The following is a 15,626-nucleotide window of genomic DNA, read 5'->3' as shown; positions in this document are numbered from 1 at the left end:
ACATAAAAATAAATATAGGTATTGTATCCAACTACAACTAAAAAATAAATATTAAAAATAAAAATAATAATAGAAAGAATCTTCAATCATTGGCGCACACCTGTAATCCCAGCAATTAGGGAGGCTGAGCCAGGAAGACTCAAGACTCAAGCCAGCCTGAGCTATTTAGTGAGACCCTATCTCAAAAAAAGAACTGGGAGGTAACTCTATGGTAGAGTTCCCCTGGGATGGATGGATGGATGGGTGAGAATGGATAGATAGGTATATAAATAGATATTCAGCTCTTTGTGAACATTGCTCTGTCCCCTGAGTGGTTATACTGTTAGTCACTTGCCCACTTCCTGACTGTCAAATACGTGGCATGTTTCTAATTGTTTATTCTGCTCAATATCACTACTGTGTACATCTTCGAGTCTGTTCTAACTTTATACCTTGGATGGTTCCTGTCAGTGGAATTTCTAGTTAAAAAATATGTATAGGGCTGGGATTGTGGCTCAGCGTAGAGCGCTCGCCTAGCATGGGCGGGACCCGGGTTCGATTCTCAGCACCACATAAAAATAAAGACATTGTGTTGTGTCCATCTACACCTAAAAAATAAAAATAAATATTTAAATATATATATATATATAATGTGTATATATATTGTTTTGGATCATGATATGTTGAGCCAAAATGCTTTCTATAGTCATACCAGTGTCCACCCTTTGCTGACCCCACCTACTAATGCCAGTGACCTCCTTAGCCAAGACACATCCCCCTTCTGCTTAGTGCTGACAGGGGTACCACAAGGAGCACAGGTCAAGCCTTCCTCTGCCATAGGAGGAGGAGGCCCCTGCCGGATTACAAGAGCCCGGCTGTGCAATATGTTCCCAAAGGAATCCATCATTTGTTTAGTTCAGCAAATATTCCCTGAACCCTAGTGAGGGTCTGTGTTGTGTAAGATCAGCTTTTTCTGGACATTAATGTCCTTCGATATGCTAATGGGCTCTATTGAAAAAAAATCCAGGTCAAATAAATTTAGTAGGAATGGCATGTTAGCCCTTCCTCTTGGAGTCACAGCACCCCTCAGTATGTAAAAAGCCCAGAAAACCCTGCAGAAAGAAAACCCTTTCACATCTCTTACCAGCACTGCACGAAACAGGGTGGATCTCACCTCCTGTTTCTTGGCACATCTTGGGACAGAGGCACCAAGCTGCACAACATGAGGGTCTCACCACTTATCCACAAGCCTCACAGAACAATTAGGTTAGTTCAATGACCATGTTTGGCTGTGAGGCATGGATGGGAAGGCAGGAAGGTCAGCAGACCAGAAATCACTGTGAGCTGGAGAAGAGGGAAAGGGGGCTCTAAGCAAAGGATGCAAGGCGGGCCACTGGGAGTGACTAGGCCAGGACTCTGCAACCTGTTGAAAGATGGCCCATAAATGTCACAGCCTCCCCTGATGCTCATTCACCTCTCTATTTTCCTTCCAATCTGGAAACACCAGGAAAGGGGTCCCCAGCCATGCCCTTTCCTCAAGCTATCTTTGCTGAGGAGGCCTGGAGACCTGTAGACTGGAGTATGGAGCCCTGCATTCTTCCTGTGTACTGATGAGAACTCCTTCAGTTTCAGATAACAGATAATCCAATCTGAAACAGCCTAAACTAAGAGGAGAGTTACTGGTTTGTATAACTGAAAAGTCCTGAGATGGATCTAGAGCTTCAGGGACAACTGGACTCAGGGGCTCAAACAGTGTCATCAGAACTTAAGATTTCTCTCTGCCTCTTGGCTCAGCTCTGCTCCTCTCTGAGTGACCTGCATCTAAATCCTCAAGAGATAAAACCAAATGTTCTTTGCTTTCTAACAACTTGATAAAAACAAACAAGCAACCCAGGGCTCACTCTGATTGGATGACTTGGGTCATATGCCAACTCTGAACCAATCAGTGTGGCCAGTGGGCTCAGGGCACTGATTGGCCAGGATCAAGCCATATGTTCCACCCTGGAGTTTGCTGAGAATGGGAAGAGGAAAGTTCTCTGGAAAGAAAACTGGATACTGCCTGCAGCGATTATTGCTAGGAGGATAGTGAGGGGATAGCTGCTGGAGGTAAAAACAATAGGTGCCCCTAGTGCCTTCTGGGACCCTCCCCCACAGCTCCTACTGCTCCCTGCCAAAAGCCTCACAGCTGAGGTCTCCCCCACCAACAGGCCCATATGAAATGAGATTGTCTCAAGTGATCACCTGGCACTTGTGCTATGAGCAGCAGCTCTGCTGGAGAGCCCATGGAGGCATGCTCCCTCCAGCCTGGCCTCCTCAGCTGTGATCAGGACTTCATGGAATCCAAACCAGCCCCCAACTGCCAGGACTTTTCTGCAAATAATACACCTAACACTCACCCAGCTTGTAAAGAAAATGGGCCAGGTGATTTTAAGAAGTTTCCATTGTTTCCTAAGTTGAGCTTCTACCACCTCTCAAGAGTTTAGCCAAGACCCTCCCAGCACAAGGTCTCCCAAATGGAGGGCCTTAGGGAATGATTCTCCACCCTTTCCTGGCTGGCCCTACCCTTGTCTATAAGGGCTTGGAGGACAAGCAGCCACACTGCAAATGGGAGCACACCTGTAGCAGGCTCAGGCTGCTGGACAGGCTGGGCAGAGTCAAGAGGAAGCTGGCCTGCAAGACCTAACCGGCCTGAGGTAGGCTCCAAGTAAAGCTGAGCCCAGGGTTTGCTGTCCCTATGAAGCAGTTTCTACCAGGAGGGGACCACAGAGTGGCCAAGAGCCTGAGGCAGGCAGGGCTGGCCCATATCCAGGACACAGGCTTGGAGAAGAAGGTTGACAACAGCAGGCGAGGCAGTGGGGCCCAGGAAGGACTAGAGGCTGAGGATCCTGACCCCTGGGATCCTGCCAACGGTGCAGGAGAGATCATGCCAGATTCTGGCACTTGGGCCTGGGAAAGTATGGTAGGCAGCTCAGAGATAGCCAAGCAGTTCATCTGGGGGCCCCTGACCCCCAATTTCCAGTTATAGTGATTCATGGCCTTCAAGCTACAATCATAGCAAAGCCCACAGTGAGAAGGACATGTGGCATCCTACCAAAGTTGCTCATGAGCTATCGAACATCCATCCCCAGAGCTGGGTCAGCCCAGGGAGTGCAACATGCACACAGCATTTGAATGAGGTTGAACAAGAGGGCACGTGGTCACGATGCTGAGCACTAAAGGAGCCCAGGGATCCAGAATCCAGGGTAGTTCATAACCCCAGAGATAGCAACCCTGGACCCCAGCTCTAGCTCTGGGGAGGCCTATGGTTTCCTCTCCAGGAAAAGAAGGACCAGGTCCCTAGGCTGGGGCACCAGCTCCCCAGAGGGAAGGGATGGGAAATGACATTGACTTGCCTCTGACTGGGTTCTGGCAACAGAGAGGGAATAAGGTCTTGTAAAGGGGAGAGTACTAGAGGGTGACTGAGGCCATCTCTTCTCTGGGACCAGGGAACTAAAGGGCTCTTTCCTGTACTTAACAGAATATAGGAGCACCCTGCTGTTTTTCTATGTCCACCAGAGGGCGCCCGTCCCTTGCTAATCTCCTAACTTGGGCTCCTTGGGAGGTCCGGTCCTGCTGCAGGGGACTTTGGGAGTGGGATCAAGGTGACCCTGGATCCACTGGACAGACACTCACACAACGGTTAAACACATACTAAGCTCAGAACCAGGGAAAGTGTGTTCTGTCTGGGGCAGCAAGGGCTATTCTAGAACACAACTTTTGTGGAGTGAGGCCCTATAGCTGGGACTGAGGATGCAGCACCTCAACAAGGCAGCCCTGGGTCCTGCCTCATGCTTCATCCTGTTGCCATTTTGCAGAGGAGATTGAGGCCTCAACATGGCTGCCCCTTCCATGTCTAGACTTAGGTTAAGCTTCTTTCATCCCTTCTGGGTAGTGGTTCACAGCAGGGCTGTAGCCTGAAGGAATTGGGTGAGACTCCATGCATTGCTTGCTTCATGCGGCCATTGTAGCACTTCACCTGCTTTAGAGACTCACCCTCCTGGGCTCTGGGCTTGGGAACATTCCAGGAATAAGCTGCTCTGGGCAGCAGAACAGACAGAGCCAGACAGTCTAGGCTCCAGAGCCCACCCCACCCTTTTTTTTTCCAGCATGTGGAGTCCAAGCTTTTGCAGGAGTAATGAGGTATGTGCTTAGGAGTTAGAGGGTCTCTTCTTCTAAAGCCTCAATCTATCTCTGATCCTGGGGCAGCTGCTGGTGGGCAGCTCCATGTTGGACAGATAGCCTGGCACCTGAGCAGCCCAGAGAAGATGGCTAAGCTCTAGCCATAAGAAAGACAAACCCCTCCTAGGATTCTGGCATCTGGTATAAAGCCCAAAAATGGGGAGAAAAGGTGTGGAATAGGCTGACACGGTACACATGGTAGAGATGGTATGTTGGGTCTGCAGGAGAGGGCACTATAGGGGCTCTCCTAAATGCACCTATTTCTCTTTGTCACAGCACCTCACCTTAACTCTGATCCTCAAGCCTCTTCAGGACTCTCCAGGGAGTTTTCCTCCTTTAACCTGTGGCTTCCCCAAACATTACCTGGCTGGCTGTTTAGACCTTCTGTCCTGGCCCCTCCTTGCTCGAGCTTCACACACACCAACATCTGCCAGATCAGGAAGATGGCCAGTGCTTCCTGCCCCCAAATTTTCCACTTCCATTGTTGATTTAAATGCCACCACCCCAGGGAAGCCCTGACTACTTGAACTTCCTTGTCCATGTGCTTGTAGCCCCCTTGCCCATTGTGCAGCAGTGTCCAAAATCAATAGCTTTGAGGGGTTGTGGATGAATGTTCAGTTTCTTAAAATTTGCCCCTCCCCCAGGTCATCTTAAAGACTTAACGACTCGATGCAAATGGTGGGGACATGAGACGGTGGAAGATGGGGAGACCCCAGCGTCTCCTCCCATCAGGAGTATGGGATCCCAGGTGCTATTTAATATTTTAGTTGTAGGTGGACACAATACATTTATTTTTATGTGATGAGGATCAAACCCAGTGCCTCACATTTCTTACAATAAATCAGTATGTCCCCCTACTCCTACCAAGTCAGCTCAAAGGTGAAGCAAGTCCCTCAGGGTCAGAGAATTGTGGGGAGGGCAGGTGAGCCTTCAGACACACGGATTCTCAGTTCCCATACCCTACTCTGCCCACCAGCTGCCCCTGCCTGCTGGACAGCCATAGGTCCAACTCAGGGTAGGGTCGTCTCCCCAACCCTTGCTGGCACCCAGCAGTATCTCCCTGGGAGATACTAGCTCCATGTCTCCTCCCATTGTGATTGCTGCAAAGAAGCCTGCCCCACCTCCTGTCCTTACAACCCAGATCTGAAAACCTGAATGGCCCAATACTGCCTCCTGTGTGCTCAAGGGGGATAGAGTGGGTCTGCCAAATTAATCAGGGCCCTAAACATAGAAGATAAAAGGGATAATACCATGTTATCACTAGAGGAGCCACTAGGGGCTGAGGTGACCAGGCCTTCAGTATTACGAAGCCACCACTGGGATGAGTCTGCACCAGTTCCCACTTGGCCTGTGCTACCAACTGGAGCTTTATAGAATGGCTGATCTACATCTAGCCTACTTCTTCAGTGTCTGGGGATTCTTCTTTCCAGGGCAGAGACCCATTTTTTGGCACCCAGACAAGACCTCTTGGTATAATCAATACTAATCTATTAAACAGCCCCCACTTCCCCCTTTGGCTCCACCACCCATTGGTCAGGATCCAGCTGCAGCATGGCCCAGACCACACCCCAAAGCGACTACTCCCTGGCCACTCACCAGGGGATGTTGGCCCTACATGAGTATACCCTCCCCAGAAGCAATGCCTTCAACCCACTGAACCCAGGAAAGATCCTCCTGCCTGTCCAAGACCCCTCCCCAGAAGACTGAAGACACCAAACAAACAGCAGACTTGAGACTGCTTTGTTAGAACAACTCAGCAAAATAAAATTCCGGTTTATTGTTGGACAACATTGTTTCACACATACATCAAACAGGCCAAAAAAATAAACAGCAACTTCATAGACAAAAAAAAGGAAAAAAAAAAAAAGAAACCTTTTTATCTTTGGCCTTTTTAACCATCTCATACAAACCAACTACTTATAGTACAGCTAAAGTACATACACAAAAAAAGTTACTGGAATGCTCGGAATAAGATTGTTTTTTTGTTGTTGTTTTTGCTTTTTTTACAAGGTTTTTTTTCTCCTTTGAGATTATAATGAACATGGTCACACCACAAGTAAAGTCAGAAGTAGGACAGAGAACGCTCCAAAGGCTGGTTTGGTCATCCGAGATCATTAAAAATGGCTGACCCCTAACAATATGTACAAAAATATAAAATGTAAATAAAAAATACAAACAAATTTTCCTTTTTTAAAGTACTTTTAAGAAAAAAAGCAGGGCCTTGGAAGTTTTGGTTCTTTTTTCCTCCCCTGTTGCAAATTCACGTTGTGGTTTTGGTTGGGTGGTGAAGAGCGCACGTCATCTGCGGGTGGCACTGCCCGTGGTGGGCGGGCGGGCGGGCCTCTCTACTCGAAGGTGACCACGTTTAGATTCTGAGACGGGAAGTGGAGGGTGAATAGGTCACGGTGGCCTTTTATTTTTAGTTTAACTTTTCCTTTTTTGCTGTCTAGTCATCCTCATCGGTCTTCTGCTTCTTGGTATCAACATCATCATCCTGTGCAAAGAAAGAGTTATCAAGGCACTGGTAGCTCCACAGCTAAAGCCCCTTCCCATCTCTGCTAAGATGTGATTCTCTGTGCTCATGGCTCCCCCCTCCACACTACCCTGTGATCATTCTTTCCAGCTTTGGTGCTATAGGTGAAGTTCAGCTAGAGGCAGATGAGGGAAACCACATCCCATCCCAAGCTAGAACCCACCTCGTCATCTTCAGCTGCCCGTTTGCCCGTAGCTGCCTCAGCCTCCTCATCTTCATCTCCATCCTCTTCCTCACCTGGAGAGAACCAAGGGCCAGGTAAATCACTGACCTCGCTCTGCTTCCCAATGGACAGATCAACTACCCATGCAGCTGCACCCAGAGGCCAGACCAATACTTAAGTGATGGTAGGCTTTGGAAGCTGCAGAGGGCACTGTCCAATGGGAGTGAGCAAGAGGGTGTGGCACTGGCTGAAACAAGACCCTGCCTCTGCGGTACTAGCCCAGTTCCAGTTGCACATGGTCCACTTTTCCCAATATCCCAGTAGGTTACCAGAGACCAGCAGACAAGGTCAGGAAAAAGAAAGAGCCAAGTAGAGACAAAACTACTCACCATCACCTTCCTCCTCCTCCTCCTCCTCTTCCTCACCACCCTCTTCCTCTTCTTCATCTACCTCATTGTCAGCCTCTTGCTCCCCATTTTCCTCATTCTGCTCAACAAGAAAACGTAAGTCAATAATAAGCCGGCCCAAAATTGGAAGAAAGCATGGCTCCTGCTGCCACTTTGGAGACTGCCCAATGCTTCCATAGTCCAACCATCTAGGAGAATCCCTGCTCAACACCCTCACCATGCTATGTGAAAAACCATAACAGGAACTGCCCTGTACTTAGCCTCCTTCCAACTGGAGGCAAGCCCAAATTTAATAAGAAAAACATGAGGACAGGGAAAGCTAGGGGTCAGAGCCAGGTGGACACTCACAGCATTCCCATTAGCAGGGGCGTCTCTTCCATTCTCTGCCTCCTCCACAACTTCCTTCTTCTCCTTTAAGTCCTTCAAAAGGGAAGAGGGAACCAATTAGTCTTTTTTAGTAACCCAGGGCTCCCAAAGGGACTAAGAACCACACATGTAGGAGGGTCACCTCTTACAGCTGGGGGAGGGCTATCACAATTGTGCCTGTGACCACATTTCCCATCAACTCCCAACCCTCGGATACACACTAAAGGACCTCACTGGCGATTCCCACTGCTCCCTGTGCCTCTCACTTAAAAATCCATGTGGCACACCAAGCCCTAAACCCGTCAGGCCGGGAGGACGGTACAGAACACTTGTCCTTACTCTCGTCGCGGACTTGTTTCCAGCTCTAGCTCCGCCCCTCAACTCCTTCTTGGAAGGCAGCAGGTATGTGCCATAAATAAATAAGGTAATGGAGGGAGGGGCCTGCTGCGGCGGGCTCCCGGGCGAACCAGCCTGTGAAGGGAATGGCCAGCGGAGCACCGAGAGAGCCTAGGCCCTGACAGGCGAGGGTGTCTGAAGAAACACCAGTCGCAAGGAAGTGACAACTGTCCTAAGAGGCTGCGCAATCTGTTGCCTGGGGAAGCACGCGCCTGTGCCGGGCCAGGCCAGCCTCCATTCTGGCTGGTGATACCCACTTGCCCACCGACAGCCCTCGCGACAGCTCAGCTCAGCTCAGCTCAGCGTCAGTGGGACCGAACCTCGGGTCTGACTCCACCAGGCTTGCGAGGGTAGCGGACTGTGAGCCCTCTGTAACTTTCTCCACCCCGCGGGGCCCAGTTGGCCACCAATGCCACCAGGCATCCGACACAGGGAGCCGAGCTGAGCCACTTAGCAGAGGTGCTCAGTAGAAGTCCACGGAAAGGTCCCGGGGCACCTGTAGGTCCTTAAGTTCCCGCCAGCAAGCCGGCCTTCGTGAACCCCGGAGCCGCCCGCTCCCGCCCCCTGGCGGCCAAAGCCCCGGGGAGTGGGTGGGGGCGGGGAGGTAGCGGCGCGCAGGCGCACGGCCCCCGCCCGGCGAATTACGCGCGCGGGCCTCCGCACGCACCGCGCGCACGGAGCACGTGGCCCGGGGCCGCCAATTGCCCCCGGGCCCCAGGAGACTCGCAGCCCGCGGGCAACTAGCCCTGCGGAGCGCGCGTGTCGCACGCCAGTTTCCCGGCCTCTCGACGCCCCCTGCCGCCACTCTGGCAGGTTGGACTTGTTGGCCTCAGTCCCTGCACTTGGCGGGCAAAGTCCCGCGGGAGGACGCCCCAAAGTCGGCTGGGCCGTTTCAGTTATGGGACCGTCGAGGGGGCGCGCTCCCCGGCTCCTGGCGGCCCTCGCAGGGATTCATCTAACAGGAAGGTGAATGCGAAGCGCCATGGGTGGTGGAGTGGGCTCCCCACACACTGGTCCCCGAGTCAGACCCAGAAGGGACTGAAGAGAACCCCTCCAGAGATCCCAGTCTTGAACTCTGCTCCACCAGGGGAGTTGCTCCTGGGAGAGCCGAAGGTGACACCAGGGGCACATGGGTTAAGGAGACGCCAAGGTGACTCGAGCCAGGTCCCGAAGGGGCACGAGGGGCGAGGACTAGGGCCGAAAGGTTAAAAAGAAGACAGTCCCTTCTGAAAGGCCATGCTCGCGCCGAGGGCGGAGACGCTCCCCAGGGCGAGCAGCGGGAGCGACCGGGCGCTGCAGCCGAGCCGCTGCTGCCGCGCAGCACCTTCGCACCGAGCCCGCCGGGCGCCCTGGTGCTCCCCCGCCCGGCTCCATCAGCCGGCGGCCGCGGCGTTCGCCCGCGGCTCTCCAGCCAGCCGCGCACACGGTGCTCCCAGGCAGCCGCGGGGGGCGCCCACCGTCGCCCCACTGCTTCACTCACTTTCCGTTTCCTCCTCCAGCGCGTGGGCTCGCCTCCTCGGCCAAGGCGGGCACCGCTGAATTACTGAAGCTGGGCGACCGCTCCCGGCGCTCTCCCCACGGACGGCCCCCACCCCCGCTTCCCCGAGAGCCCTGGCGGAGACCCTTCACACCTCCGCGGAGACACCGACGTCGCGGCCGGCGGCCCGTCGCCCTACCCGCTTTGCCGCGGCTCACTCCGCATAAACCACCGCCTGCCCACTGCAGGGCGCGAAACCCGGCGGCCCGGCGCCGAACAAAGAGCAGCGCGGCCGGCGGGCGCTCACCACACTTTCCGCAGCCGGCCCGCGCCCGCACACGCGCCCAGCACTTCCGATTCCCCACGCGCTCGAGTTTCAAAGTTATTTCAGTGCGCCGGGCCGGCAGGAGACCCCAGCCCAGCCCCTCTCCTCCCACCGCCGCGCAGACAAACAAGTTTCGAGGGTTTCGGGTCAGCTTTCCCGGAGCCCCTCAACCTCCGCTCCGGGGTGCCCGGCACGCTCCCCGCGGGCAGCACGTCTACCCGCGCTGCTTCCCGCCCCCTCCCCCGCACACAAAGAGTAGGCTGCCTGGGGGCACCGCGCGGCCGGCGAGCTCCCCGCGGGAGGTAGCAACTGCGTGCACCGAGCAGGTCAGCCGCCGCGCGCCAAACACCGCACGGGCGGCGGCGGCGGCGGCGCGCGGACCCCGAGGGGACGGGCGGCGTCCAGTCTTACCTTGGTGGTGATTTCAGAGCTAGTGTCCACGGCCGCGTCTGACATGGTGGGGCACGCCGGTGATCCGATGCAGTGGGTTAAAAAGGAAACTAGAGTTCAGGGACTCTGGCGACAAAGCTGCCGGAGTCCGCGGCGGAGGAGGAGGTGCGCGGCGGAGGTGGTTGCGGCGAGTGGGGAGCTGGACCCAGGAACAATGCAAAGATGGCTTTTCAGAGCAGCCAGTGGGGGACTCACGCGGCGCCAGAACCTTTAATATAGATTAGTGGGCGGCGCTCGGACGCCCTTGCCCAAAGACTATTGGCTGAGCGCAGGGAGCGGGCGTTCGTTCATTGGCTCGATTCCGAACAATGGGCAAGCGTGCTTAAAGCGGCAGTGCCTCCGCGCTGCCCGCGGTGCGCAGTCGCGGGTCGCACTGTCATTCAGGGTCTGAGTTTGTTGGGTCTCGGCTTCGCGGAGACCGCGGGGGAGGGGTGCGCGGGCGCGCCCAGGGTGCGCGCTCCCGTCGCTGTTTTGCTAGGGCTGCTGACGCAGAAAGCCAAAGCGCGGCAAAGCTGCCCGCCCAGCCCCCCTCCCCCTCCTCGAGACTGCTCGGAAGGAGGAGGAGGGAAGAGGAGGCGGTGGCGGGCGCACGACGGCTGCCAGCGAGGGGGAGGGGACGGGGGTGCTGGGCCGCGCTGGCCCCGGGCGGTGCCCCGCTCAGTGCCCCGCTCAGTGCCCGCAGAGCTTCCTGGCCTTTTGCCCCTGCACCTTTGATGAAGGACTGTCCTAGTCTAAGTGGACGTAAGCCCACGATGAATGATTAAGTTGCAAGACGGAGACCCTCACACCTGGGCCATCGCGTCTTCCCATGTCTTCCCCCAGCCGCCAAGACCCAAGTGCCCAAAGTCCGCATGAAAGTGACCCGGTCGCCCACCACCAGTCCCATCGTCCGCCTCCTGAGCAAGCCAACGAATGGGCACCGTGCCAAACGCACATACTCAGGAACTGGATGCCGGTTCCAACTCCTGCCCTCGAGCGGGACAGCCTGTGGGCCGCGCACCACATGGTGGGCACTGGATTCCCGGGCTCTGGTCAACGTCGCGGTGGTCACCGCCGTCGCGACAGTCTCAGGGGACCTCTTTCCAGAGTCGTCTAGACCATCGAATGTACCGTCTCCCACCTACTTAGGGGGTTTCGATGGGCACGAGGGAATTGCGCTGTTATTGGAGGGAAATAATTGTCTCTTAAGCCAGTTGGGCTAGTCCCTGGGGGCTCCTTCAAATTTGGGGAGCCATTTAAGGAACCATGCGGAGCCCAGAAAAGAGAACCATGAAGACGCCACACTCAAAATGGCGTTGGATTCGAAAAGCGTGGCGTGACGTGGCGATCCGACCCACGCGGACGGTCCGAAAACCTTAGGCTGCACCCTCTTCATCGCCTCGGCACTTCGCTGTGGAACTAATAAATTTGTTTTGTGGGAGCAAAGACTAGAATAAATGCAAATAGAGTCCAGAAAAATACCTATGCCACACACAAGATGGCGACAGATAGACTCCGTCCATATGTTGCCAGAAGGGGGCGCCCGACACGGAAGGCGGGACTCCGGAGAAACTAACGCACACTGGCTGAGAGTGGCGGGCGAACACAAAGTTGACGCTTTGCGTCCTGCCATTGGCAGTTCCTGCCGTCTGTCTCCTGGGGCCGCCGATCTGGGAACGGGGAAAACCCGGAGTTTGGGAAGGTGGCGGACGGACGGATGCCAAGAGCTGCGGGCTTGAAGTCGAGGCGAAAAGAGGGATTGAGTTGCCCTTCTCGGTTTCCTTAGGTCCTGGGCGAGCTGGCTCATCTCCACCGCGAGGACCCTTTTGCTGAGCTTATCACGCGCTTCCCTAGGAGAAAGGGTGTGCGGGGCTGGGGCGCCGCCCAGTTGGACCTCCTTGCGTTTCCCCCACCCCGCACGCGCCAAGCCCGCATCCCGGTGCACGTGTGCCAGCCTGGCCACTGGCCTGTTGGGCATTGTCGAACGACTTTTCCTTTAGGGAGAACTCGGGTTCCCTGACTTTTGGCCTGAAGAATCGTGGGGCTGCTGCCGGACAGCACTGGGGCACCGCGCCCCCTCCCCGAGCGGTCGCCCCCAGTCCTGAGAGCTATGCGGCGGGGAGGACACCACAGGGTTACCGCCCGCCCGCAGGGCGCCCCAGTGGCTGGAAGTGGACTCTCTCAGAATGGGCGCGCGTCCACCTTAGGGGCTTCACGATGTTGTCCCTGGCGACTACTCGTCCCAACTCTTTGTTCGCCCCCCCACACCCGCGCCAGCTGCCTTTACTGCGGCGCAGACCTGCGGCCGCCCTTCACAGACGGGGAGGAGGGGCTCCTCGGCTGCTGTCGCCCGATCCCCTACTTCGTGCTGTTCTCAAGGGAAGTGAAGGGATTATGCGTCACCAAGGACTGGGAGAGCGCCGGCTACCTGCAGCGCATCCATTCAGCTCCAGGCACCCTCCAAGGAATTGTTTCTGTCCACAAAACCCGGATGCAGTGAGAGCTTGGCTAGCGCCTCTTCGTAGCGGCTCTTTTCCTTCCAATCTGGAGAGTGGCCTTGGGCAATCACTAATGTATCCACAGCTGAAAACAGGACAAGACTGTTCTGGATCCTAGTCGCTGGGAAGGGGGGGTGGGGGGACACACTGGAGGAGCTGAGGTGAATGTGAATTTTCCTCGAAAAACTGCTTTGCCTGACCTTGTTCCTATGTAACTGGCTCTGCTAGAAGTGGGTGCAGGAGGTTCCTGCCCACCGGCTCCAGAACCACCACTTGATTCATCAAAGCACTCACGAAAGCTCCTACTATGTTCATGGTGGTCAGAATTTTTCTCATGTTTCAAGCATTTCCATTTATTCTTATAAACTAGGCAGCACAGTTTCAGAGTTGAGCCATATAGAATTAATTAGTTTATTTTTTTTAATTTTTTTTAAAGAGAGAGAGAGATAATTTTTTAATATTTTATTTTTTAGTTTTCAGCGGACACAACATCTTTGTATGTGGTGCTGAGGATCAAACCCGGGCCGCACGCATGCCAGACGAGCGCGCTACCGCTTCAGCCACATCCCCAGCCCCAGTTTATTTATTTTTGGTACACCAAAACCAATTGAAAATCGATATCACCCTCCTTTTAACAAGTCAAAAAAGCAAACTGAGGAATTTATAGCAAAGGACTTGGAGTTAACAAGTGAATCAGGGCCTGACTTAGGGTAACATCCTAGAATGGAAGAACCTGCATTGTTAGAGGAGCCCTGGAGAGAAGACACTCAGTAGACCTCCAGGCCTTAGGAGTGTGATATCTGACAATGGTAACCGCTGGGGACATTGAGGCTTCCTCCAGGGACAGGTCGCTCTTGGCTATTTCTGAAGCCTCCAGGGACAGGTCGCTCTTGGCTATTTCTGACTGGGTAGTTCTTCCTGTCCCTTGTCACTTCCATCTCTAGTGATTCTTATGCCCTTTGCTGGTACACAGACAGGAGGTCAGGTACTTCCATGATCTGTCCTTGGCATTCCGCCTCCTGTGACCCAGAAGCTGATGAGCTCTAGTAGGCCCTAGTGGCTTGCCTTTCTTGCTCAGGACCTGTTCAGCCAAGAAACCCTGCACTTAGGTCACAGCTGCTCTAAGCCAGGGGTCCCAAATGGCTTACAGGCAAGTTTGATTTCAGGAAGTTTTCGGGGAGGCCTCTGGGTTGCCTAAACACTCTTCCACAGCCACCCCACAGACCTCTCCCTACCAGCCTCACTCACATTGGTCTGCCTGGTCCTGTAGGCACTTAGTTTGCAGCCTAGGCTTGCTATTAAGCCATTTCCAACACATTCCTAATGGGTCATCTCAATTCTGCTTGATTCCCAAAAGATCAGACAATGCATTTGGGGGTTCAAGCTGCCTGGGTTCAAATCCAGTCCTGCCACATGCCAGCCATGTAGAATTGGGCCAGCTTCCTCCTCACCTCCAAAAACTGGAAATGAAGTAATAGTTCCTACCTTGCAGAGTTATTGTGGGAACTGAATGAGTTAATATTCAGAAAGTACTGAAAATAGCATCCTCCACATCCAGGGAAACTAATGTTCTCAGGACTCTCTTCCAGCTGCCATCTGTACCTAAGTGGGTTAGGTTTATGGTGTTTGAAAGACTCGATGAAAGAACAATGTCTTCAGCAGAGTCTTCCCATGTTCGGTGGCAAATGAGGGCACATTACCTTTATTTTATTTATTTTCATGTGATGCTGAGGATCAAACCCAGTGCCTCATGTACGAGGCAAGTGCTCCACCACTGAGCTACAACCCCAGTCCCTAACTGAGTTTCTTGAAGCCTGTGATCTGGTTCCTAACAAGCTTGGCAGCCCCCTGCATTAGAGGAATGCTGCAGTCTGAGAGGCAGCCATGAAGGAGGCCTCAGAACTCCTGCCTTCCCGCCCTTCGGAAGCCCAGGAGTTTCAGCCTGTGGTTTCCTCGCCTGGGTGTCAGGGCCTGGGGAGCTGCCAGGCGCCTTTCAACCCTCCCGCCTTGCAAGCCCAGCGGGATTGTGTAAGAGTGAGCCACCCCCCTCACATGGCTGCTCCCTCCCACAGCACGCCCAGGCCTGCATGTCCTCCCAGGGATCTGGGCCAGAGGCCTGGCTCCTGGTACCCACACAGGTATGGCCGCCCTGGAGGCCCCTGCCTGGCAGTGAGAAAGTGGGGAATGTCTCTTGATATTTGATGCCTGTCCCCAAAAGGGTGCCAAGGCCTGTGGAGGACCAATGTGAGATTATCTAAGCAAGGTAAGGAGGCTGGGGGAGGTGAGTGTTCCAGGCACATGGCAGCCACCTCAGCACTACGGGGCCGGCCGCACATGCACTGCACTGCCTTTCATGTCTCTGGGAATCCTGTGCCTGCCTGCGCCATTTCCTGGCCCTCTTCCCGGCATCCCTCCTGTGTGTGCACCTATTTGCATAGCTGAGCCCGTGGGTGTTTTGCTTAACTCTGGTTATGCTTGTGAGTGGGCAGGCCCAGCCTCGTGGTAGCAGGGGAAGGTGCTGACTGGGGAGCACGTGAGCCTGCACACACCTGGGCAACCGCCTGAAGAGGCCTGAAGAGTGCTGCACTGAGAAGGGCCTAGTTACCTTCAGAGCACTGCAAGAAGAAATTACCTGAGCCTCTCCTCACCTGTTCCTTCCTGCCACGCAGCCCCACATGGAAGCCCAGCAGGACTAAGAGCCCTGAAGAGGACCCAGCTGAGGGTCTGTGTGCCCATGCCAGGCCATCAGCCCCAGCTCACATGAGCTTGACATTGAGGAAGGATGCACTTTGACATGCTGGAACTTCCTTTCTCCTTAGTCTCAGGTAGATCTCT

The 15,626-nt window shown here is 54.4% G+C and overlaps 1 protein-coding gene across 1 annotated transcript; it reads right to left on the bottom strand.

Moving 5' to 3' along the window:
* Window positions 1–5,954: 5,954 nt before the first annotated feature.
* On the bottom strand, window positions 5,955–10,509 carry Ptma (prothymosin alpha). Its single transcript, XM_026396247.2, has 5 exons — window positions 10,276–10,509; window positions 7,649–7,720; window positions 7,283–7,379; window positions 6,894–6,967; window positions 5,955–6,691 (listed from the first exon to the last, which is right to left on the bottom strand). Exons 1-5 carry the CDS (start codon window positions 10,318–10,320, stop codon window positions 6,644–6,646), a joined length of 336 nt encoding a protein of 111 aa, XP_026252032.2. The 5' UTR covers window positions 10,321–10,509; the 3' UTR covers window positions 5,955–6,643.
* Window positions 10,510–15,626: the final 5,117 nt, after the last annotated feature.

This window comes from Urocitellus parryii, chromosome 1, assembly GCF_045843805.1.
Source record: "Urocitellus parryii isolate mUroPar1 chromosome 1, mUroPar1.hap1, whole genome shotgun sequence".
NCBI classification, from domain to species: Eukaryota; Metazoa; Chordata; class Mammalia; order Rodentia; family Sciuridae; genus Urocitellus; species Urocitellus parryii.
Note: the sequence above shows the minus strand (reverse complement) of the source record. Positions and strands in the feature narration are given on the sequence as shown.

Excerpts from the sequence above, each read along its gene's own strand:
- Ptma (XM_026396247.2), bottom strand. The coding sequence starts at position 10,320 with ATGTCAGACGCGGCCGTGGACACTAGCTCTGAAATCACCACCAAG. Across the intron at positions 6,968-7,282 it reads GGAGGAGGAGGAAGGTGATG|GTGAGGAAGAGGATGGAGAT; the intron begins GTGAGTAGTTTT and ends GGTTCTCTCCAG. Across the intron at positions 6,692-6,893 it reads GGGCAGCTGAAGATGACGAG|GATGATGATGTTGATACCAA; the intron begins GTGGGTTCTAGC and ends TTCTTTGCACAG.